At 41.0% G+C, this 24,094-nt stretch overlaps 1 protein-coding gene across 5 annotated transcripts in view; it reads right to left on the minus strand.

Moving 5' to 3' along the window:
- Nucleotides 1–21,325, minus strand: part of LOC124871216 (alsin-like) — a 35,962-nt gene extending 14,637 nt beyond the window's left edge. Inside the window, exons 1-25 of one of the 5 annotated variants that reach the window (XM_047370339.1) lie at nt 21,096–21,325; nt 19,566–19,763; nt 18,583–18,743; nt 17,941–18,165; nt 17,030–17,220; nt 16,921–16,953; nt 16,633–16,833; nt 15,116–15,240; nt 14,764–15,002; nt 14,581–14,668; nt 14,171–14,340; nt 12,378–12,546; nt 12,161–12,257; nt 11,843–11,920; nt 10,668–10,892; nt 9,987–10,158; nt 9,701–9,896; nt 8,435–8,500; nt 8,046–8,205; nt 7,789–7,920; nt 6,193–6,321; nt 5,914–5,937; nt 4,009–4,079; nt 1,487–1,553; nt 1,179–1,360 (exon numbers count right to left, since the gene is read on the minus strand). In XM_047370339.1, coding sequence (XP_047226295.1) covers nt 1,179–1,360; nt 1,487–1,553; nt 4,009–4,079; nt 5,914–5,937; nt 6,193–6,321; nt 7,789–7,920; nt 8,046–8,205; nt 8,435–8,500; nt 9,701–9,896; nt 9,987–10,158; nt 10,668–10,892; nt 11,843–11,920; nt 12,161–12,257; nt 12,378–12,546; nt 14,171–14,340; nt 14,581–14,668; nt 14,764–15,002; nt 15,116–15,240; nt 16,633–16,833; nt 16,921–16,953; nt 17,030–17,220; nt 17,941–18,165; nt 18,583–18,743; nt 19,566–19,585 — 3,221 coding nt within the window. In that variant the 5' untranslated portion in view covers nt 19,586–19,763; nt 21,096–21,325. Of the gene's footprint in view, nt 1–1,178; nt 1,361–1,486; nt 1,554–4,008; nt 4,080–5,913; nt 5,938–6,192; nt 6,322–7,788; nt 7,921–8,045; nt 8,206–8,434; nt 8,501–9,700; nt 9,897–9,986; nt 10,159–10,667; nt 10,893–11,842; nt 11,921–12,160; nt 12,258–12,377; nt 12,547–14,170; nt 14,341–14,580; nt 14,669–14,763; nt 15,006–15,115; nt 15,241–16,632; nt 16,834–16,920; nt 16,954–17,029; nt 17,221–17,940; nt 18,166–18,582; nt 18,744–19,565; nt 19,764–21,095 lie in introns of all 5 variants that reach the window. The other 4 variants (XM_047370338.1, XM_047370337.1, XM_047370341.1 and 1 more) reach the window with 4 other exon arrangements.
- Between the last annotated feature and the right edge of the window lie 2,769 nt (nt 21,326–24,094).

The following is a 24,094-nucleotide window of genomic DNA, read 5'->3' on the forward strand; positions in this document are numbered from 1 at the left end:
GTCCTGTCTTAATCCGTACTGCTGCTTGTGCAGAGCATTATTTGTTTTTTGTCTACGTGTTTTTTTCCCCCCGGGTTAAACAGAGGTTAAATAAAATAAAAACGTATGTCGCAAAGAACCAAATGTATTAGTATAATTTACATGGTACGCCTATGGTGTGTTAAATCAGTCGTCCCGAAACTCTTTTCCCGAAGGCTCCCACCTCCTCCATCGACAGAAATCCGCACCCCCTCATGCTTGTGCACACACTTGTGCATGTGGATTCATTTCTGTGCGGCAATGCATACAGACTTCCCTGCCCAAACGGCAAAAAGAAAACCTTGCACATCCATTATCGCTGTAATGATAAAATCGAATATTTTATCTTTCTAAAAAACAAACCATTAACCACCTTGACCTTATATAGCTGAGTGCAGGGATCAGATGTCAGGATGTAGCAGCTCTTATAGCACAGAATGACCTGACATTGGTCGGACTAAAGGTCACCAGCTTGTCCTTTGACAGTCGGAAAGGTTTTTGTCATAAACGAAGAAGCACAAACTTTTTACTGACATTTTTCTTCTGTTTAAACATAACTAATTCTGGATGCTGCATCTGTATTGACAGCGTTCTTACCCCATCCATCTGGCTCTTGGTCTTGATGTAAATAGTGATTTATGTCCTTAACGAATGCAGTTTTAATCACCATCAACCCTGAAGCAATTATTACAGTTTATTACTTTGAATAATTCTGATTTAATAAATACACATTTATAGGAGTACAAGCACCATTTGCTGCATTTAAAGTATCATCATTTAGTGAATTATTATTTCTTAACTGTTTCTTCGGAAATTATGCCTTAAACCCTCCCTGAGTTATACACTGATATTTCACTGATATCAACATTGGTGATAATAGAACATTGGTGTTTTCAACCATTTGAGCTCCTTTTAAGAGAAAGCATGCCGCCATATGAGCAGATCCAGAGTGGCAATTATGGTTCTTTATTAAAAGCAAAGGTTTCGGAATAATTATAGAGCTTTTAAATCTGATCAGCCTATTTGGTAAAAAAGCAAAAGGCAATTACAGCTTCAGCCTTTCTTGGTCACACATTAAACCGAGCATGTTTAAGGATTTAGACCACTGTCCGTTCCCTCAGTGCATGTGTGTGTGACCTGTAAGGCATTCAGCCTCTGACCTGCCGTGGATTCGTCCTACCAGCCAGCCTCCAGTGTACTGAGCGTCTCTGAATCGATCATCTGCTCTGAACTTGTACGAGGCTTTGCGGCACATTGCCGCTGTGACCCCCGGTGATGACCCCTGAGCTGCACCGCCCAGCACCTGATCCACCGCCTTGTTCAGAGACCGCACCCACTTGTTCTACAGAGAGACAGAAGGGTCAAATGAAAGTATCTCCAAAAGAGCTGGTGTCCAAAAAAGGGGGTAAAAACATTTTCATATGGAGTGATAATAACTGTGTAATAAGAAAAGAAACCACAAATGTACCTTTTCCTGTGGCGTTGAGGCCACCAGGGTGAAATTCTCCTCTGGACAAATGATTTTAATGGCATAACTGAAAAAAGTACCATAAACCGACAACAATTAACGTACATTTAGCTACTTAAAAGGGTATCAGCAAAACATTTCATGTAGTAGAAGTAAAATAAACACAACAACAATTAAGCTTATTCTAGATCACATGATTTTACTTTGTGAAGAAAGAACAAGCATTTTTAGTATGTTTAGTGTACTGAAATATACAGGGTTTGGACAATGAAACTGAAACACCTGGTTTTAGACCACAATAATTTATTAGTATGGTGTAGGGCCTCCTTTTGCAGCCAATACAGCGTCAATTCATCTTGGGAATGACATATACAAGTCCTGCACAGTGGTCAGAGGGATTTTAAGCCATTCTTCTTGCAGGATAGTGGCCAGGTCACTACGTGATACTGGTGGAGGAAAACGTTTCCTGACTCGCTCCTCTAAAACACCCCAAAGTGGCTCAATAATATTTAGATCTGGTGACTGTGCAGGCCATGGGAGATGTTCAACTTCACTTTCATATTCATCAAACCAATCTTTCACCAGTCTTGCTGTGTGTATTGATGCATTGTCATCCTGATACACGGCACCGCCTTCAGGATACAATGTTTGAACCATTGGATGCACATGGTCCTCAAGAATGGTTCGGTAGTCCTTGGCAGTGACGTGCCCATCTAGCACAAGTATTGGGCCAAGGGAATGCCATGATATGGCAGCCCAAACCATCACTGATCCACCCCCATGCTTCACTCTGGGCATGCAACAGTCTGGGTGGTACGCTTCTTTGGGGCTTCTCCACACCGTAACTCTCCCGGATGTGGGGAAAACAGTAAAGGTGGACTCATCAGAGAACAATACATGTTTCACATTGTCCACAGCCCAAGATTTGTGCTCCTTGCACCATTGAAACCGATGTTTGGCATTGGCATGAGTGACCAAAGGTTTGGCTATAGCAGCCCGGCCGTGTATATTGACCCTGTGGAGCTCCCGACGGACAGTTCTGGTGGAAACAGGAGAGTTGAGGTGCACATTTAATTCTGCCGTGATTTGGGCAGCCGTGGTTTTATGTTTTTTGGATACAATCCAGGTTAGCACCCGAACATCCCTTTCAGACAGCTTCCTCTTGCGTCCACATTTAATCCTGTTGGATGTGGTTCGTCCTTCTTGGTGGTATGCTGACAATACCCTGGATACCGTGGCTCTTGATACATCACAAAGACTTGCTGTCTTGGTCACAGATGCGCCAGCAAGACGTGCACCAACAATTTGTCCTCTTTTGAACTCTGGTATGTCACCCATAATGTTGTGTGCATTTCAATATTTTGAGCATAACTGTGCTCTTACCCTGCTAATTGAACCTTCACACTCTGCTCTTACTGGTGCAATGTTCAATCAATGAAGACTGGCTACCAGGCTGGTCCAATTTAGCCATGAAACCTCCCACACTAAAATGACAGGTGTTTCAGTTTCATTGTGACTACTTAGAAAACACTCGGGGGGGGAAATTCACAAAGCTACACATTAAATGTTTTTTTTGCACATATTTTGCACACGCTGCCTGCTGTAACAGATTCATCAAAGATAAAACCTTTGATTAAGGCGAAAAAAAAAAAAAGATCAGATGGCCAAATAAAGACGATAAAGACAAATATGTACTGATGCAATTTGTAATAAATTGTTATAAAAACCCCACCTGTGCTTTGTTTACAGTGATTACATTCTGTTATTTTAACCTAATTAATGATAATCGAGTGCTGGCTGAGGACTCTCGCTTCTCGCCTCCCACCGACATCACTGGGTCTCCTCTCAAGTGTTTTTAGTAAAGCCTGAACTGTGCAGCTAGCTGCAGCTAATAGCTTTCACTTGTATGTCTCAAACAGCTCTGGTCTTTCCCTCTAAATGCATGCATAATACCTCGTTTAAAATGTGGCAAATAGATGAATACTGGCCATATTTTGAGAATTAGGAGGACACAATTCGAGGGGCACTCATTTAGCAAACAACGTAGCTTTGTTAATTTGGCTCTTTGTAGCAACTGAGGCATTGGGTATCCGTGAATCAATGTTACACAGTGCAGAAGTTCATCTATAGGCCACCACTGGTTATAAAAGAGTCATCATAAAGTAATTACAGGAAGGAAGTCTGGTTTTTAGGAACTAATTTATCTCCCTCCAGTGATTGTTTCTGCCAAGTCTGCACGTTTGATTCCAGTATTAATTTAGATAAGATTTTTTTAAAGCCTTTAGTTTCATAATTGATCAAATAGTATGTTGCAAGGAAAAAAAAAGGTGCAGGATCCAGACCGATGGATCATGCATCACAGCATTGTCATGTTTCGATTAAAACTACGTCACAACTTGTAAATTCTATATGTAATGATTTTAATGAATACCAATAGCTCAAAATCTCCTTTATAAAAAATCTATTTGCATCTGTCAACCTGTTTTTCACATTCTGGGTCAGAATTTCTTGAAGAGACTCACAGTCCACTGCCGTCTTCAGTTATCGGTTTCACCCACAAACAAGTGAGTGGATAGACGTGATGTGTCGAGAACTGCAGAGACACAGAGAGCAACAGAAATTACACACCTTCTGTGATTCTCAAATGAAGCAACGTGACTGATTCTGGGATTACAGCATCATACGCGACGCAGACGTTTCAGTTGTTGCTTAAAGGCGGTTTTCTAAGAACTGGCAAATTGGGGAAGTTTCACTATAAAAAAAACCCGGAAGGGGGTTTAATTTTGGTTTTGCTGAACAAAACATGCTTCTGCTCAGAAACAGTCATGTAAGATAAAACAGACATATTCTTCTACTTCATCAGCCAAATTGAACTTGCAGGAAAAGAAGTAATAAGAGGAGCTGCAGCAATACGACTGCATTAAAAAGACTGTGCTTTTGAACATGATAGCATTTAAACCTTCTTCCAAAAAAACCCATCATTTAACCTGTAAATTAGAACAATCTGGACTCTTTATGACGGTAAAACACATTTAAAACCAACTAGAGACGTAAAGTGAACCGTTTAATTCACAACGTAGCACAACAAACTAAAGACATTAAAAGGTGTCTTTTAATTCAGAAATTTTTTCCAGGAACTAAGGGAGCTTGTGGGGCCACATCTTTCCCTCTGCGCTTCCACTGCATCCACCAGAGGCCATGTAAGTAGGTAGCACTTTTAATATTTTCCTGAACCTTCAGGGTCATGTTCTGTGAAGGAAGGGAACTAAGCCCTTTTATTGTTCTGTTTAAGCTCCTCTACAATTCATGTTTCCTGTTCATTTTAAACTTAACAGATTGTCATAAGATATCGGCTTTTTGTTCAAAAAGAGTAAATCCTCCAGTGGGAACTATTATTGTGTGCCGTTTTAGAGCCTTTCTGCTTCAAAGCCCAAATAAAAAACAACCACAAACGACCTGCTTATCACTGCAATGAAAACACTGACGGAAAACATTGAAGGTTCAGGTTAATTAAGCTTTGTGGGAAAAGGGTCCTGGGTAACATAATGAAAATATTCCTACATACAGTAAATTTCACCTCTTTTGTCTCTATTAAACACACCACAGCAAACCAAACAGGGGAAGAGGTAAATAGTTAAAGTCTCTACAATATATGACAAGAAAAACAATGAGCGAGTGAAACACAGAGGACAAGGAGACAGTCGATGATTTGGCCGAAGCTATAGAAACACCTCCTTGTTTGGAGTTGGTGATGTTAGTTTAGATGTTTCTGAAAGTTAGCAGACCAGCGTGAGTTTCAACAGCAACAAGATGCATATCTGCAGACCTGATCCACTAATGCTGCAAAGACCTCAAACCCAAATCTGTAGCAAGACACCTGTTCTGCAGCACAAAATAAACATGCAGGAAACAAATGTGAACACTGAACTTCAACAGAATTTCAGCAAAAAAAGAAAAAAGCATATACTTTAATTTTATCTTTACAAGAAGTTGTGATAATTTTAGTAAAGATCACAAATAAATAATCACAGAAACATTAGTAAGAGGGAATCTACAGTGTCGGTTGGGTAACGATTTGTTACAAAATTTAACTCACACTGGTACAGACTGTATGGAAAAATATCAACACCCCAATTATAAAACAATGTGATTTTTTTCCACAAGTCTTGTTTCTATTATTCCTTACAAACATTAGTATTTTAGTCATCTCTCGTGTGTTTGTTTAAATTAGATGAACCTGACACCTTCAAAACAAAGCTGTCTGGATGGTTCGAAAACATCGGCAAACTTTATGAAATCCCGTGTTCACATTTAGGAATTCACTTTTAGCTCCCAGCGGACCCTTCACTAAACAGACCAGCTACACTGTATGCAGCAAAAACTGGTGGCAAAGACATCAAACTAAGCTGTTGCAGGATCATACTTACGAAGCTCTGAGAGGAAAGACTCCCCTGAGTGAATGAAAGACATAATGAAGACATGTAAAGATAATCTAGAGACGATGGAGGATATCAGCTACAAACACACAGATCCACCAGAATACCCGTCAGATCCAACGATGAGGCAATAATTGATGTACAATTCAACTGAAAATCATTTCCAGCTCCTGCATGTTTTTAAAACCCTAAATAATGAAAGCATTCTGACATTAATGTATTCTAACGTCGCATCAGTAGAAGCAGCTTACAGGTATTTAACCTGCGTACCTGTGTGTGCACCAGGACGTCATTGAACAGTATGAACCAGTGGTTGGAGAACCGGCCCGCGTTCTGAGGAGTCAGAGATCTGTTGCTGCTCTCACAAACCACACGGCGCTGCGGGAGACGCAGACTCTCCTGAAAAGCAAACATTCATCCATGGGTTAAACAAGCAGCAAGAGTTGGCTATATTGACCGCACAAGTCATGTAGGGGCTCCCTTCGGTTTAATCTCCTGCTGTTAAACTGTGCTGTGAAAAAGTATGTGCACCCTAGGAGATTTAGAATCAGTCCAGACCTTCAACAGGCCACTCCAAAAGCTTGAATTATTGTTTCTGAGGTATTTGGAAGTTGCTGTATAGCTTTGCATCACTGTCCTGCTGAATAACCCAAGTGCCCTTGAGCTTAAGGTCACAAACAGATGGTCGAGCAGAATTCACTATCCCATCAAATACAGCAAGTCATCCGGATCCTGGAGCATAAAAGCAGACCTAGACCTTTAAACTACCACCACTATATGTTCGTTTTCTGAAATGCTGTGTTAGTTTTACGACAGATGTAACAGAACACAAACCCTCTAAAAAGGTCCACTTTTGTCCCATCATCTGTTCTGTAGTATGTGAAACAGACCTTTGTGTTCTTTTTGGCCAGGATGGGTTTTCACCTCTGAACTCTCTCCCCTCTCATAGAGGCAAATTTTGCTCAGTCACTTTGTTATTGTAGAAACACTGACTTAAACTGATACAATGTTGTTTACTTGAGTCCCAAAGCCTTAGAAATGGTTTTGTAACTCTTTCCAGACTGATTGATGGCAACAACTTTGTATCTCAGCAGTTTTTTAATTCCTTTAGTTAGGTGTATGTGTTGCTTTTTGAGATCTTTTGGCCTACTTCATGTTGTTGTGCAGGTTCTAAAGATCTTTATTTTTCTAAACGTTAGGCAGTAATTAGGACCGTGGTGTGAATACTGAAATTGAACACAGCCTTCTGATAAATAACAAGGGAGGCCACTATATTTTCACCCAGGACCAGGCTGATTTGGAAAGCTTTTTCCCTTAAAAGATGAAATGATTCAAAAACGACGTTATTTAATCAGGTTATCTTTGGCTGACCTTTGTTTGATGATCTGAAGTGTTTCCACAGACCAGGGCACTCAAATGAAAACATAAGTAAACAGGATGCTGCATTAGAAGCAATTCATATTCAGATCTCTGTAAATGTCTTACCTTGATCTGAGCAGTTAATGCCTGTTTTGTGCTCTTTTATAGTCCCGTTGTTCTTATTTATTGGGTTTTACATTTCATTTTTATGATGTCGTATTATGTGGTGCAGTGCAAAAAAAAAATGACAAGAGTTAATACATATATGTTCCTCTGCATGTTTTAACCTATAGAACATATACATGATCACAGTTGTGCTTCCACAATTACCTGCGGTGGACCTACTGAGCAGTGAAGTACCTGTTTAAGCACAATGAATTTTGAGGTTTAAACTCCTAAAAAAAGTGTTTTGGAAATATATCTGCAGTACAATATATTTCCAAAAGAAAGTGGACAAACAAAAGTGGCCAAAAAACAGGGAGGTCACTGATAAGCCGCTGTTCTCACAGTAGTTTTGCCAGAATGAGTTTTCCAGAAGAGCTGTGTGGTTTCAGCCTCCTTCTTCTTCCTCACGAGGGACAAAGAGAGAGCTTCATAGTGACTACAACCCTGCTGCAGAGACTGATACTCCAGAGTTAGCTGTGGCGCGAACGAAAAGAAAAAAGAACATACCTTAAGAGTAAATTCAGTGAGAATACTGCAATAAATCTGCAGCTACTGAATCATCCAAATAAAACTGAAAGAGCTGAAGGATCTGTGCTCACCACGTCATAGCATGCTGCCATTTTGAGCAGGACTCTGTTGTAATGGTGGAGCTGCTGCAGAGGCTGGTAGAACATTGAAACCAGATCAAGCTTCCCACTGACAGACTGGTCTGATCCACTCAGCTGGGAGATGACAGCCTGCTGACTGCCAAAGCACTCCCTGCAGGGAGGTAGATACAGGCAGACATTCACTCTCTCAGAACTTCATGTTTTAATAGTGTCAAAAACAATCAACAGAAAATATTTTTCAGTCAGTTCTGGTTAAACAAAGAGAAGATCCTGCTGTTGGATTCCTTAATAGTACGAAAGGGCAGAGTGTGTGTTTTTTGCAAGGCAAGCAGAGGAAGCTGGACTCCTCCCATGAGCATAGTTAAAATAAAACAGCCTACAGTGAGAGTTTATGAAGTGACTGGAATCCACCCATAACTTGAAAGTCACCAACTGCAGAACAATACCTGAAGACAAACACAGACAGGCAGATTTCATGTTGATTACCAAAACAGATCAAAGAAAACAGAGCAAAGTCAGGGACACAGTTTGATGTATTTTCACTTATTGGCAGCCTGGATAAAGATGTGTCAAATCCTAATCCCTCTGAAAATACCATGTTAAGATTTCATTTTTCTTTTCTTTTTTTTTTTTTTACAAAAATAACCGCCTTGGTACCCCTACTGTTATTACTTTGTAAAATCACCTTTTGCCAAGAGGACGGATTCACAAGTTTGGAGCGAACAAAGAGAGGGATCTCTGAACATTTTTACTAGAACAATCTTTCCAGGTCATCCAGAGCCCTGGACGATCTTCTCCTCAGCTCACCCCGAACCTTTTCCTGCAGAAACACCCACTGATCTAATGGTATTCCAAAGCGTTCATGACACCATGTGCTCAAACGAGGTTCCCGAGGGTTCTGGATCAGAAACAGGCCCAAAGCAACACACATCCTCAACCATGCCACCAACAGTGGGCATGAGGTCCATATTCAGGAAAACACGGGTCCTCGTCCAGCCTGGTGTGACACAGCTCCAGCTGTTGGAAATGTTTAAATCCTCGCTCTGAAGGTAGATATGGGAAACCTTTACTGAGGAGCTATTTCCTTGGACTCATTTTCTAAGCTATGAAGTTCAATACCCATCGGCTTTACTTGAATTTTCTCACGTATTTCCCATTTTGAAGAGTGTCTAAGAGAAATAGGCCACTGCTTTATATTAATGCCATGAGGAAATAAAAGGTCAGGGATTAAAGGATAAAACGCTTCTTGTATCTCCTTCGAAAATGAAAGTATTAATTAAAAACATACTTCAGTACATTTTATAGGAATTTTCCCAATGTGTGTGACACCAGTGATTTGTTAAACATTTTTCTTAAGATTAGATTTTTACTGAAAAAAAGAATTTAAATTAAGGGTTTAACTTTCCCCCAAATTTTCAGCTTTATTATGCTGCTGGAATAACATCTTTACCAAGGATGCAAATAAGTGTGGAGGGGGTGGGGGTTTAAAGCTTAACATTTTTTTCTTAGCCCATCCTGCTTTTATTTATTAATCCGTGCATGATCAGCAACTATATGAACATTAAATAGAAAGCCAAAGGAACTGTAATTCTTCAGTAACACCTCCATGCTGTCAGACATTACAGCAGCCAAGATAAAACCCTTACTTTCTATAGGTCTCCAGGAAGCGTTCGCTGTGCGTCAGCAGGGGAAAGGAAGTTACATCACGGCTCTGCGCGTTTTGCAGGAAGTAGCTGAGTGATGCGGCGTGACGACTAACCAGCTTGCTCAGGTGAATAAAACTCTCACAGAGAGCAAAGAAGAGATGGGTGCACAGCTCACCCAACATCTGACACGTACTCTCTGTAGGAGAGAAATCACATGTGAATGCGTAAAAACCAGTCCGTCTCAGACAAGTCTGATCTCCGATTAAAGCGTCAAGGTGGTTCTCACCCTTTGTGCGCAGCGGAGTGAGGAGGACCTTCCTGACGTCGCTCATCCAGCAGCAGAAGCGTCTCTCTCTGGAGGCCAGCTCGTGGATGGCTGCGATAAAACCCATCATGTTACGGTCCGTCAGCGCTGCGCACATCCGACCGCTGCCGTACACGCTGCTGATGTAATTCATCTGCACAAATTCACAGAACAAATGGCAGTGATTAGGTTATGAATGCAGATGCATGACGGGATATGCAGACATGATAAAAAGGAGGAAACCCCTTTTTGATACCAGGTTTTCCACACCATCATTATTTATTAGAGAAAAATGAAGAAAAAAGAGAAACAGAACAGGCTTGACTGAAGATTCAAAAACGTTAGAACCAGGTCTTTTTAAGCATGGCCGGAGAAGTTAAAGGATAAAGGAACTCCTTATTTATTACAACTAAGACATTGTTAAGGTACATCTTAGCTTTGCACATTGGATGAGAAAACAGCGCCTTAACTTAATTTTATTAATACACAGATAACACTGAATGGATGTTTGATTTCTGTATTCAACACCACATTTTTTTTTAATTGCTCTTTAGTTTTCTCAGCTATTTCTGACTTCCAAATTTCCCATTATATTCCTCCACAAAGTGAGTCAGTCAGAAAAATGCTCCACCCTTAATCCTCCTCAAGGTTTAATACACAAACCTCAATGCAGAAGGGCAGCAGCGTAGGTCTGACCGAGTAGCTCTCCGCCCTGTTATGTGAGGTCCGACTCGAGCCTCGGTTCTGTACTTCCTCGCTCAGCGCTGACGGCGGCTCGCTCTGCTGCCCGCAGTACAGCAGGACCGGCTGGACGCAGTCGCCGTCCGCCAGGAGGAGGGAGTGGCTCTGACCGGCCGACACATCCCAAACACGAAGACCGTCTGACAGCTGCAGGAATCAGACGGCGGCCGCAAGAAAACACAGAGCAGTGATGGTTTTTTTTTTTGCTTGTCCTGGATGCACGTTTTCTCTCTCATTGGTAGGAATCACATCATTTAAACGATTATACAACAAAAAACTTCAGTAAAAAAAAAAAAAAAAAGAACTAGGTGAAAGGTTTTTATTTATTGTGAAGTTTCTCTAATCCACACAGGGTCAAAATTACACATAGAAGCTCAAATATAAACATACGCCTAGGTTAATATTTGGTTTAATATCCCTGACCACATGCTCTTTGTAGCCAGCAGCCAGGACTGGCATAATTCTGGCGGGACGTTTGACAGACCTTATCAGAAATGCCCATTTAAACATGTTGGTTTCCTGGCATGAACTTTCATTTTAGGATTTAGATCAGATTCCTGCTCCAAAATGGATACCTGTAAGCCTGATAAAAATGTCCAAAACGTTTGACAGCCAGATGGGACGAAGATTTAGCCGTTTGGCCACAAAGAGAAGAAGAGTGTTTGGATGAGTCAAAGAAAAACTTGTAAGAATACTGTTACAACTGGGAGGCACAGTGGTGGCAGCATCATGGTGAGGGTCTGTTTGGGTTGGCGGGTGTAATAATGAAGACAGGAGAAACCTTTAAACTGGTTGAATCTTGGACACAGGAGAATGAAACACAAACTAAACCCTATTAAAAATCGGGCAACTATGCTTTAAAACAACTTTCTACGGGCCATTTATCCATTTATCTGTTAACACATAATTATCCATTAATTATGTGTATATTTGAGCCCCTACAGATAAGGCAGTGGAGTGAAAACAAAAATCAATAAACTCAAACCTGTGCACCCAATTAATGTTTTCAAACGTTATCATTCCACTCTGGAAAACGAACTGTCCAAATAAAGGATTAGAGCACCAAATAAATATGATTTTATAGAGAGGAATCAAACCTTTGCCAGATGAGGTACAGTGACGGGGCTGTTGACATGACCAAGCTGTCCACACATGTTACTTCCCCATGAATAGACCTGCGACACACAAGGTTGATTTCTTTGTTCAAATCTTTGTTTCGGGACACAAGTATACTTTTCAAATCCTTACATCTGTCAGCTCAAAAAAGTTCAAAGAAACCAATAAAAAAATCATTTTAAACTCAAGTTACATTTTGGATAAACAATGATAAGGTAATATTTCTACCACGGAGAGAGGCTGCGGGTTAAAATCTGAAGGAATGTGTGTCCACGCGTATGTGCTGCTGGGTTTGTTACCTGACACTGTGCTGTGAGAGCCAGCGAATGGTGGGACCCTGCAGCAACTTTGATCACTTCCTGGCCTGTCAGAGACTTGATGCATAAAGGCTGCAGCCTGGACATACAGAAACATAGCAGCAGCTGTGAGAGAATGTCTGCTTATTAACGCCAATGTGGACATGAAAGTAAGTTTAGAAGGATAAGGACAAGTGTGTTTAAGGTCCATAATAAAAACCTAGCGAGCTGGTCTCCGTGTCCCAGTTGCCCCTCAGATCCACGGCCCCAGCTCCAGACTTCTGTCTCCAGAGACGGCAGCCCGTCTCCTGCCTCGTCTGGTCCTGCAGAAAGAGTCTGATCAGCAGAGAGCGGCCCGCAGGCGCAATGGGGGCGTCTCCGAGGAGACCCTGCATGAAAAAACACACATAGACTCATAACAGTGTGAAACAAACTGTGTTTAAAGAAAAACAAACATTTCCAACATTTGTTCAGGCTCTAAGTGGACCTCATGCCCAAGGGTAAACACAGTGGAGCATATCTGATGCTCTGATCCCGTTTCTCTTCCAAAGACACAAGGAACGTTGAAACTAAGGACAAATATGTGGAAAAGCTCCTCAAACCATTGATAAAAAACGGTGTAGGATCTATGATGCTGTGGGCCTGCTTTTTTTCCAGGAGACCTGGAAACCTTGTCATGGTTTCATTGATAAAAAAAAGACATTTTAACTAAAACTCTAGAGGGATCTATCAGAAAAACAAATAGATCATCAGTGGGTTTTTTAATAATGAAATAATCCCAAACATGGTGAAATCTCTACAGAGACAAAAATCAGGCCTCCTCAATGACCATCAAAGTCCCTAGACATAAATCCTGTAGAAACACTGTGGGGTGAGATGGAGAGAAGAGCACATAAGGGAGGACCTGGGACTCTAGGGAGGCCAACAAAGACAGTATGACAATCATTCTTTCTCTCTCTCATGGTGGAAGGTGACAATGAGATCGATCTAAACCCACATCCAAGGATCTGCAAATCTGCACTGAAAGAAGCTGGCCTGGACAATTAACAATGTTGTAAACAATGTTTACCAGAAGGCAGCCCTTAAATTGTCATTTGCAATTAGGTTTTAGTTCTACTTGGGTCTCATCATCTTCAAGGAATTACGCAAGAAAACAGCCTAACAAGTTGATTTGGTATGAATATACCATGGCGAATTAGTGACCTGATCAAAAACCAGCCAAAAACTATAGAAGAGCCTGAGGTTGCTGCTGAGAGAAGCTAAGACAACTGAGGGTGTAGTCAGACTTTCATTTCTAAGTTCCCGAAACCTCTGGAAACCCAATAAATGGGAAGTTAATCTGCTGTGTCTGCCAATCCTGGTTCATCTTTACGAATTATCCTCCTTGTTTGCCAGCAGATATATGAACTAAAGAGACTTTAAACCTGGAACTGACTTCTTTTGGTTTATACAAAATAAGAGACTAATTTAAACTAAATGTTGTTCTCCTCTTTGACGGGTTTTCCTGTAATTGTCTTGAAGAAGGCGGACTTCGTATCTTGTCACGATAAAAACTTTTATTATAATCTGTAAGTCTGTGCACAGTGGGATTCTTATTTTATAGACTGGTCTGACTGGAAGAATGGCCTACTGGAGCAAACGTGAGTAACAGAAAATGCATAAAAACACACTTCTGCAGCCTTTGTTGATGTGCTGTCAGAAACACTGAAATGGGAGAGTAAAACTACAGATAGCAGTCATAATTATGTCCCATCAAAAGATCAAAGTTCTACCACAACCTAAACTAAATACAGCTTAATTACCAGACTAATTAGCATTTTGTGCATTACTTTTACATTTCTCAAACAACTGCAAAAAAAAGTTTCAAAGTTTTAGCTGTTAATTGAAACCAGTAGCTTCCTGGCTCAATATTGGGGGTTTAGGTATTTATCCCTTCATCTGAATCTTCCATTAAAGAAAATAAGCGAATCTCCCAAATAAACAGTCCATCCGTTCACACCCGTCCGACCCTACCATGGGTGGGGGTTCCTGGAAGGGAGAGCCTCCTGCTTGTTGCTGCGTTCCCCTTCTGGTGTATATTTGTGAGACTGGAGCTGAGCAGTGCCTGCCTCTCCTTTTCCAGACAAAGACGAACTTCTTCCAGGCACACTGGCGAAGACGAGAGCGGTCCAGACGCCCTGCCGCTGCAGAACAGGAGGTCAAAGATCAGACTGTTGATACAGCGCATGTGGGAATCGGACAGATACTAAAAGCATGGATGGTTTTCAGCGGGCATTCGTTGCTAAATATTTTAGACTTTTGGACAGTCAATAAACATTAAACCATAACACATAAATAAGCAGCTAACTGTTGCATAGGCATGAACGGTGCTGCCAAACCAGCTCTATCTCTGTCCCTGAATGTTTAACTGAAGTTGATCTCACTTGTCTGTCTGTCTTTTAAAGGTTGAATCATCTTTGTAACTGGAAGTCAACAGATCCGATGAGGGGGTTGAAGAAAGGCAGCTGTCATCTGGATGAAAGGACAGAAAGAGAGACGGGGAACATCACGGATCACAGCGGGAAAGAAAATGAGATCTGATGACAAGTAAATAAAGGAATTCAAACCTGATTCAGTCTGGCTGCTCACTGAGTCGGTATCTTCTGTCGCCACGGTGTTTTGCGACACTATGGTCTCACCAGAAAGTTTCTCAAGTAAACTCTGAAGCTCCAGCTCGTCGGAAAACGCTGAGTCCTTGTTGGGGGTCCAGTCCAAGGCTCGGTTTGCTTTTGGGCCTCCGTCAGTCTGCGACACACATTCAGTTCTGTTTTCCTCAGGCTCAAGCCTGCTGCAAACTGGGAAATTCCTTCTAAAGGTTCAGAGAAAAGAAAATGAAGACGTAAGGAAAAATATTATCAGAGATTTTGTTTTTTTTATTGAAAGACGGAAAACAAGCAGATTATTTAGAAGGTACTGTACTGTTTAGGGTTAGATCTGCTGTCATCAGAATACGAGGATAAACTGGATCCGGAGACGGGGCTGCTGCCAGATGACATTCCAGCTGGATGGAGCCGCTGTCTGGAAACACGTCTTCTGGAAGAAGTCTGGAATGCACATCAAAGAGCAAAAACACAGAGTGGAAAAAAGATAAGAAGATCCCAAAATTGCTGCTTTGAATAAAAGATAAACCACTGTTTCTGCATGGGTAAAACAGGAAGATGGAGTCACACCCATATCTTGTAAACCACCTCAGCCGGATATGCTGCTGGTCTCTAAATGGCAGTAAAAGAGGCGAAATTTGCTGAAGTACAAAGACCACAAGATATCAGACAGCAGATTGTTAAGTTAGATGCTGAAGCCCCGGCACAGTAGGCCGTTATATTTAGGTGTTACAATTTTGAGTCCAGAAGGTGATTTCTTCTGCATTGTAAGGCCACAAATCTGTCTGTTACACTAAAAATACAAGAAATGTATGACTTTAACTAGCTTTTAGAAAAGACCCGTCTATATCAAAAAACAATTCTAAACTGTTCCAGGACTCATAAAAACAAAAGCCATTTCGTCCGTATTAAAAAGTAGATTTGCGTGGGGTACCACGGATGTCACATATTTTCCAATTATAAAATCAAATGTCACTGATGAACGTAGTCAGAAAGGTTGGGAATGCCTTGGCTGTTTTGATTGTTTTCTTCTGCTACTTAATGTGACTGGTGTAGTACAGCCGCCTATTTGAAGTTTCATTGTTCAGGGTTCACATTTGCAGAGACAACTTTTATACTTTTCAGACTTTCTCTGTCAACTTTTGAGATCTTGTTTCATAAAACCAAAACTGTACGGAAGAATCGACAGACGACGGATAGACAGGTGAACTGGCGGACTGATAGAAAGACAAACGGAGGGATAGACGGATGAACGAGTGGCCTGACAAACATGGACAAGGGGATGGAGAGATTGTCAAACTAATAAACAGATGAATGGATTAACTGACAGAGGCACAGAAGGACGGACGAATGAACAGATATAAAAACAGATAGATGGAAGACGAATGGGCATTTCAACGTATAAACAGACTGACAGGCCCATAAATTGATGGACTTATAGACAGATGAATGAATGGACACACAGATGAACGTACAAACGGATGGATGGATGATAGTGTGACCTACGGATGGATGGGTGGACTGACAGACGGGCAGATAGATTGATGGAGGGACAGATGAATGGATTGACAGTAAAGAAGATGAAGAAATACTACAGTTTTCTGCTTTATAATTAAAAGGGTGCTAAAAAAAACTTATTGGATTACATTTGCAACCTCCCCGAAGACTTATTCCAAAAACTCTTTACCTAAAGTCTAAAATATCCTAAATGTATCTTGGTTATAGGTCGAATCGTCTGTATCTTTAAGTAGTTGCAATGTGTTGATTTATTGATGCGAAGCAAAGGAAGTTTTACACATTTTTCCTACTCGCTGCAAACAACAATGTAGTATTTACCTCACTTCTCGTGACTTCCGAGAGCTCCACTCCGAGCGGACAGTAGTGAGCATCTTCGGCTGTAACCAGTTCTTCCCGATCTGGCACCGGGCACTGAAGGGATCGGTCCCGTTTCCTCATTTTCGGGGTACTCTGAGTGCTGAAGTGCTGAGCGGGTAAACTGCAAACAAGTGCCAGGCTGTGGTACGCACCACATGCCACCTGAAAGGGATGAAACAGACACAGAACACTAAAGACAGAAAAGTATTTTCTATAGCACAAAGACAGCAAATATATCTCCCAAACTACCTGAATCACATGTCTGCCTGCCAGATGTTCAACCTGTAACAAACAATGCAAATCTGATTAATAAAATCAAATACGTCAGATGCTGATGTGTATTCAGCCTTGAAGATACCTTCTGAGGTTTCCACACAGGGAAGGTATTGGTGACGAGGCCAAGCTGGCATCCACTCCCCCAGGCCCACAGCTCGTTGTGGTCCGACAGAGCCAGACTGTGCTCCCGTCCACAGGCGAGGCTCACGACCCGCACAACCACAGGAGGAACGACCTCACTGTCCACCACGGTAACAGGGCTGGGCTCAGAAACTGTCAGTGGGAAGCATTCATTTTATTATGATCTCAATAAACGGAAAACATCAGCATCATTATGTGCAAATAATCAACCTGCACTTCTCCTTATGCAGCTGCTGCCATACCGTTTCTTTTCACGCCACGTACAACGTGAAGAAAAGAAGCGCATTTTACAAAACAGTCATGTAAACAAAGTATGTGTGTTGCTAAGATGAGGCCTGGTTTTGGACAGTGTGTGAGTATTTACAGTGTATTACAGTGTCAGGACAGGGTAAGTTACTTTTGCCATATGGTTACTGCCTTTCCCCCCCGCAGTACTTAATGATCGCCTGACCATCTTGGGCTGAAAGTTCAATATCCTATCCGCAGTCTACAGTAGTGCTCAAATAATTTTTATTTGAATTAATGAGAAGATATGGCCAGGTCCCCTGCCATGTCAGCCACTCCAAGCATTCAGCATGCCGAGGTGAGTGAATCTTCATTAATGCAGTCTGCATAGCACACCGACAGAATACATTACGTTAATATGGGGTCATTTGCGTATTACTAGTGTAAATTCCACAGCAGGGACACCTCTGTGGGGTATATGTTGCATCTTTCGTGACGCTCACGGCATGTATTGTTTTAGCAAATATATACATCTGCTACAGTAGTGAGGCATAAAAAGATAATAGGTATTTACTTAAAGCAACGTATCTTCATATGACATTGAAACAAGTCAGGTATGCAACAAACCTGTGATATTTGTAACAAAGGCCCTCTCAGTCTGCCCACACTGTCCTGCAGTGTTCTCCCCCCACATGTAAACGCTGCCCTGCTCGCTTATCACTCCACAGTGGAAGCCACCAGCAGCCACGTAGACCACCGTCCTCCCCAGCAGCGAGGCCTCCAGCACCGGAGCAGACACCGGGACGCTCAGACCCCGCCATGAAAGTTCCCCAAATGAAAATACCTGACCCCCTGGAAAACAACACCAATGGAGTAGAATATTTCATTTTAGAATATATGATCAACCACTGCAACACAATGTTCAATTTTATTACCTGCTTTATTGATGAAGGGATAATGTTTGAGAATTTTTGAATAATACACATATCCTCATTTCTCGTGTCTTTTAGAGTGGTCTGAATCAGTATTTCATTAGCCTTTTCTGAAGATTATTCAAAGTTTTTCTTTATTGGCTGCATTCTCACTCTTATCCATTTTCAAAAGATTTTGATTCCTCAAGATAACTTCAACAATTTAGAAAAAAATGTGCACAGCATTATTTTAATGCTAAACCAACAAATGTATGAGAAATTCAAACAATGATCTCTTGCCAGCACTACATGATGAGTCTCTCACTGTCTATCAGTCAACTGTAGTTTAAAAACACACCCTGTGCCAAGAGAACGCCATGATGTTCTCCCAGGGAGACCTGCACTACGGGTCTGGACAACAACACTGTCTCCGAGAAGAGCTGCTCGGTTCCTCCCCCTGAAGGCCAGACATGGAGGAGTCCTCTGTCTGGAGCCTGGACGACTCTCTCATCTGCAGGTCTGTAGGCATAAAAACATTAAACACAATCATGTGAAGGAGAAATTAGTAAATCTTTCTTCTACTATACTATGTCGTATGTACAGTACTATAGCAAAAAAAAACACCAAGCCATCTTCATTATCTATTGCTGAAAAGAAGCTCGATGTTTTGTGTTCTTTTAAACTCGCACCGAGCAAAAGCTCGCCGAATTTTCCTGTTTAAAATAAAATGTCAGAGATTTTACTAGCTGAATCGGTGTACTTACTTTTACAAAAAGAAATAGGAAACAGATCACAGTATATCAGGGATCATTTTATTAAAGAAATCCATTTTAATTGTATCAACTGATAATCTGTTGAAGATAGCATTTTAGGCCCGGGTCCTCAGATTTCTTTAAGGACACACATGCCAAGATATAACAAAAACAAAACAGCTTCAGGTGAATTCACCCCTGTATATGAAAATATGTTGGCCATTTCGTCCCCATAAACAAACCATTTTGTCAGCATTTTATTTATGCTTTTTAATATTTATTATTTCAGAATTTGGATCTATTATGGAAAACTGCCAAATGTCTCATATAATTTTGTTAAATTGTGTATATTTGTCTTAAGATTTTAGGCCAAAATATAGAAAGCTGGCTTAAGCTGTTAAGTGATAATAATAATAATACACAAACTTCATTAAAAGTGACTCTATAAGATTGAAACTGAAGCTTAACAGAGTGACTGATTAATCCATCTGATCTTTCACTAGATAAAAAAAACAGTGCTTTTGGATTGAGTGGTTTTCTAGTGGAAACTGATTATCATGATGTGCTTCCTGTGTCCCTGCGTGCTCACCTTCCTTCTCGGTTTTCCATTACTTCATGCTCTCAGAGCTCCAGCACAGTAAAGGCCCCTTCAGGAACATTTTCTTCACAGCTCATTTGTTGTCTCTTCTGAATAAAATCAGCTTACATAAAGAAAGGAGAGTCCTCTGTCCTGTGTTGATGCTTCTTTTGTTTATTTGGTTACAGGTTCTTGTCTGTTGAATACCTGCTTAATAGATAATATAAATGAAGACAGTCACTTCATACCTATTAAACTTTTAAAACTTTTTTTTTAAACTACCACTACAACATTAATCGTATTTTGTTGGAGTTTGATGTACTAGACCAACACAAAGTAGTGAGTGAAGTAAAAAAAAAAAAAAAAATTCTACATGGTTTTCAAATATTTATTCCTTTAAAAATCTGAAAACATGGGCGTGAATTTATATTCAGCCAGCACTTTTTGATGCAAATACAGAAGCAAGGCTTTTGGGGTATTTGTCTATCACCTTAGTACATCTGGATGCTGAAATATGTGCGCATTCTTCTTGCAAAATAGCTAAAGCTCAATCGGATTGGATAAAGAGTGACGGTGAACACAAAGTCTCTCCATTTTGACTGGGCAATTCTAATACGAGAACATGCTTTCATCTAACCCATTGGAGCTCTGGCTGTAGGTTTAGGGTTATCATCTGGTTGAAAGCAGCCTCTGACCACCTCCTCTGTCCCTTCTAAAGCAAAGCATACCCATAGCATATTTTTGTCATTGCCATGTTTCATTTTTTACCTGATTTTCTAACCACTTTCCCTGACCCTGATTAGGAAAAGTATCCCCACAGCATCTCTGCCATCTCCATGTTTCATTGTTTAACAGGTTTTCTCAATTCTGGCCAGCCTACCTGTCCCTACCAAATAAAAGCTACCCCACAGCAGGATGTTGTATTGTTGCATTGTGTGGTTTGCTCCGGGGTGATGCTAAGGCTGACTGAAGGTGATGTCTGAATACAGTGGACTTAATTTAGGGGTGTCGAGGTACAGGGGACTTAATTACACGCTGCCACATTTGCCGCATTCTTTATTCGCATATTTAAAACACATTCAATTGTGTCTTTGTAACACGCTAAAAAGTTATAAGGGTATAAATACTTTTTCAAGGTATTGTACATATTTGCTGAATTCATGCTAGTCCCCACCTCCATCTTTGATCGTAATCATTCCTGCTCACAAACTGCAGAGAGAACCAATTAAAGTGCTAGGAACAGATTTATCATTATCCTCTCTCAGGACCCTCCTGTAAATGTTTCGCGCATTTATCAGATCAGCTCGATTTATTTATCTTAAAGCCATTTACGTTCCCACTTTGAACTTGCCGACTGACATTCGTATTACAGTTTTATACGAGAAACAAACATTTATTTCTGTTTACTGTTACTCTATTCACACATCGCCCCTTTAATAGAAAAAGTTCATGGTTTCTTGTAATATATTCGGTCATCGATTTGCGACTTATATGAAGTTGGCTAGCGTAGCTACCGAAGCTAAGTAGGCTAATTAAACTTACCAACGACTCCATCAAACTCGGTTGAAAGTAAATCAGATTTTTGATGCGGCGCTTTTCAGTAAATCCGGATAATCTTGTGTGAATGGCACGGCGGATACGACGAGCTAATGAATTTTAATATATTCAAATCAGTGCAGGAGTTCAGAAAGCAGAAGTCTGATGTTATTGGGAGGAAAACTGTGCGATGGAATCCGAGCAGGGACAAACATCACGGCGACGACACACCTGTGGCTGCCATTGCTGAGGCTATGACAGAGAGGTGCTGTGTACAAAGAATCAGAAGCAGAAGCAGAAAAGCTTTATTGCCAAGTACGTTTTTGGACATACAAGGAATTTGTTTTGGCGTAGTCGGTGCAATACAATACAAATTAAACAGTATAAACATATCTACAATATAATATAAATATATGTGCAGAGTTTTAAGTGAGTGAGAGTAAATGTAGAGCAGTATAGGATGCCAGAGCAATACAACAGTGCAGGTGATCATTGTGCAAGTAAAGCAGGAGACCAAGCTGAGCGTTAATGTAACGCATAGAGTTGCAGGTTACAAGTGTCCTGTCAGCAAAAAAAAAAAGGGGTGTGTGGGGGGGAAGGGAGAGTGTCAGGGTGGTTTCCGGGCTTTGTTAACAAGGCTGGTGGCAGATGGGAAAAAACTGTTCATGTGGCGTGAGGTTTTGGTCCGGATGGACCGCAGCCTCCTGCCAGAGGGGAGAGTCTCAAAGAGTCTGTGACCGGGGTGGGAGGGATCAGCCAGAATCTTCCCTGCCCGCTTCAGGGTCCTGGAGGTGTACAGTTCCTGGAGCGACAGTAGACTGCAGCCAATCACCTTCTCAGCAGACCGAATGACACGCTGCAGCCTGCCCTTATCCTTGGCTGTAGCAGCGGCGTACCAGATGGTGATGGAGGAGGTGAGGATGGACTCAATGATGGCTGTGTAGAAGTGCACCATCATAGTCTTTGGCAGGTTGAATTTCTTCAGCTGCCGCAGGAAGAACATCCTCTGCTGGGCTTTCTTGATGAGGGAGCTGATGTTTGGCTCCCACTTGAGATCCTGGGAGATGATGGTTCCCAGGAAGTGGAAAGATTCCACAGTGTCAATTGTGGAGTCACAGAGGGTGATGGGGGCAGGTGGGGTGGGTTCTGCCTGAAGTCCACAACAATCTCCACTGTCTTTAGAGCGTTGAGCTCAAGGTTGTTCTGGCTGCACCAGTCCAACAGATGGTCCACCTCCCATCTGTACGCGGACTCGTCACCATCAGAGATGAGTCCGATCAGGGTGGTGTCGTCCGCAAACTTCAGAAGCTTGACAGACTGGTGACTGGAGGTGCAGATGTTGGTGTACAGGGAGAAGAGCAGAGGAGAGAGAACACAGCCTTGGGGGGAACCGGTGCTGATGGTCAAAGGAGGCCCCACTCGGATGCGATTTTATCTGGAGTCTAACTGTAGGGATATTCTGTTGGACAATGAGAACCTTCTCCGATTCAATTTTAAGAGCTGTGGTCTGGCTCTGGAAATATATTTAACTTGATAAAGCAAAAAATAAATAATTATACCTTTTCTCCTTCTCACCCTTTTTCCATTTTGCCCACCCTTTATCTCTTTCGTGCTTCTTTTTTTCTTTTTCATTTCTGTCTCCGTGTCAGTAACAACTGAAATAATCCCAAAGCAGTTTTTAATAAAGTTTCTTTTTATAAATATCAAGCACAGCTTTAAAGCGTTAGCTGTAATACTCCACTCATGAAAGCAAATCTGTTGGGCTTTATTTATTTAATTTTGAATGAAACGGCTCTCCATAGAGTAGACACGTTTAAAAAAAAATAGGATTTACTCTTTTACTCCTGTACATTTAAGATCTGACATGTAACAACAGAGATACGGATTTTGAAACTGAAAATTGATTTACCAACAAAGATCCTAAAAACACTGTAATGCAAAATCTTTCTTTAAACATTCACCCTATTGACACATTTCTTACCAACATAGACTACCAAAATGATTTTTGAATATTTGAATTTTTTTGTAAACTATCATAAATGAGAATACCAATAAATGATATAATTATCTATTATAGCTACCTACGTGACAGTGTTTGCTTTTCACAGTTGTCTAGTAATGTGTGCATCTGAACAGCAGAGGTCTCACTCATTTAAGCTGCAAAGCAAGCAGCTAGACAGGACACGTCTTTTTGATGTGAAACATGAAGAAATACAAGAAGTACTAAACTGTGAAGCACTGACACTCATACTCACCATGCAGGGCTAAAAAGGAGAGATGTACAAACTAACCGATACTGTTTATGTCCTTGTGTTACTAAAACAGTTTTTCAGTTTTGCTGCATTCCTCTTTTCTGCATGTCAGCAAGTCATTGTATTATTATTTGAATTTCTGATTTAATGTGTAAATATTTTGGGTTTCTCCGACAACTTTTTAACTCTAAAAGATAGAAAAATATAAAGACAACCGGCTAGAAATTGTTTATGAACAAACTCAACTAAGAGTGGACGCCAAAGAGTGGTAAGTAAAAATACAATTTTACGTTTTGTAAAACATTTTATAAGAGGTAAGGCCCCTATAAATTTGGGTCAAGATACCATGTTTGGACACGGTAAACATACTCTATAGATGTGGAACAATTCAATGTTCCTCACTTTCTCAATTTGAGTGAAGGAGTAAGACATTAACGAAAATGTTAAGCTAGGGTAGGATAATGGTGAAATGATAAACAATTATATTTCAAGGCAAGGCAAAGCAAAATTTCTAGATATGCTTACAAAGATTTAGCATTATAAGCAATATGTAAACTAAATCATTTTCAAAATCAGGATACCTGAGGGTAATATGTTGAAAAAGTTTAAGGTGTTGTGAAACATCTGAAGGTAAGAACTGAGTGCCTCAGCCAGGCCCTGGAAAGATATCAGATGGTCAGATGCATGCATTAGATTGTGATCCTCTGACATAATGCTCTGAGCAACAAACTACACAGTGGAAATAACACCCCC

This window comes from Girardinichthys multiradiatus, chromosome 7, assembly GCF_021462225.1.
Source record: "Girardinichthys multiradiatus isolate DD_20200921_A chromosome 7, DD_fGirMul_XY1, whole genome shotgun sequence".
NCBI classification, from domain to species: domain Eukaryota; kingdom Metazoa; phylum Chordata; class Actinopteri; order Cyprinodontiformes; family Goodeidae; genus Girardinichthys; species Girardinichthys multiradiatus.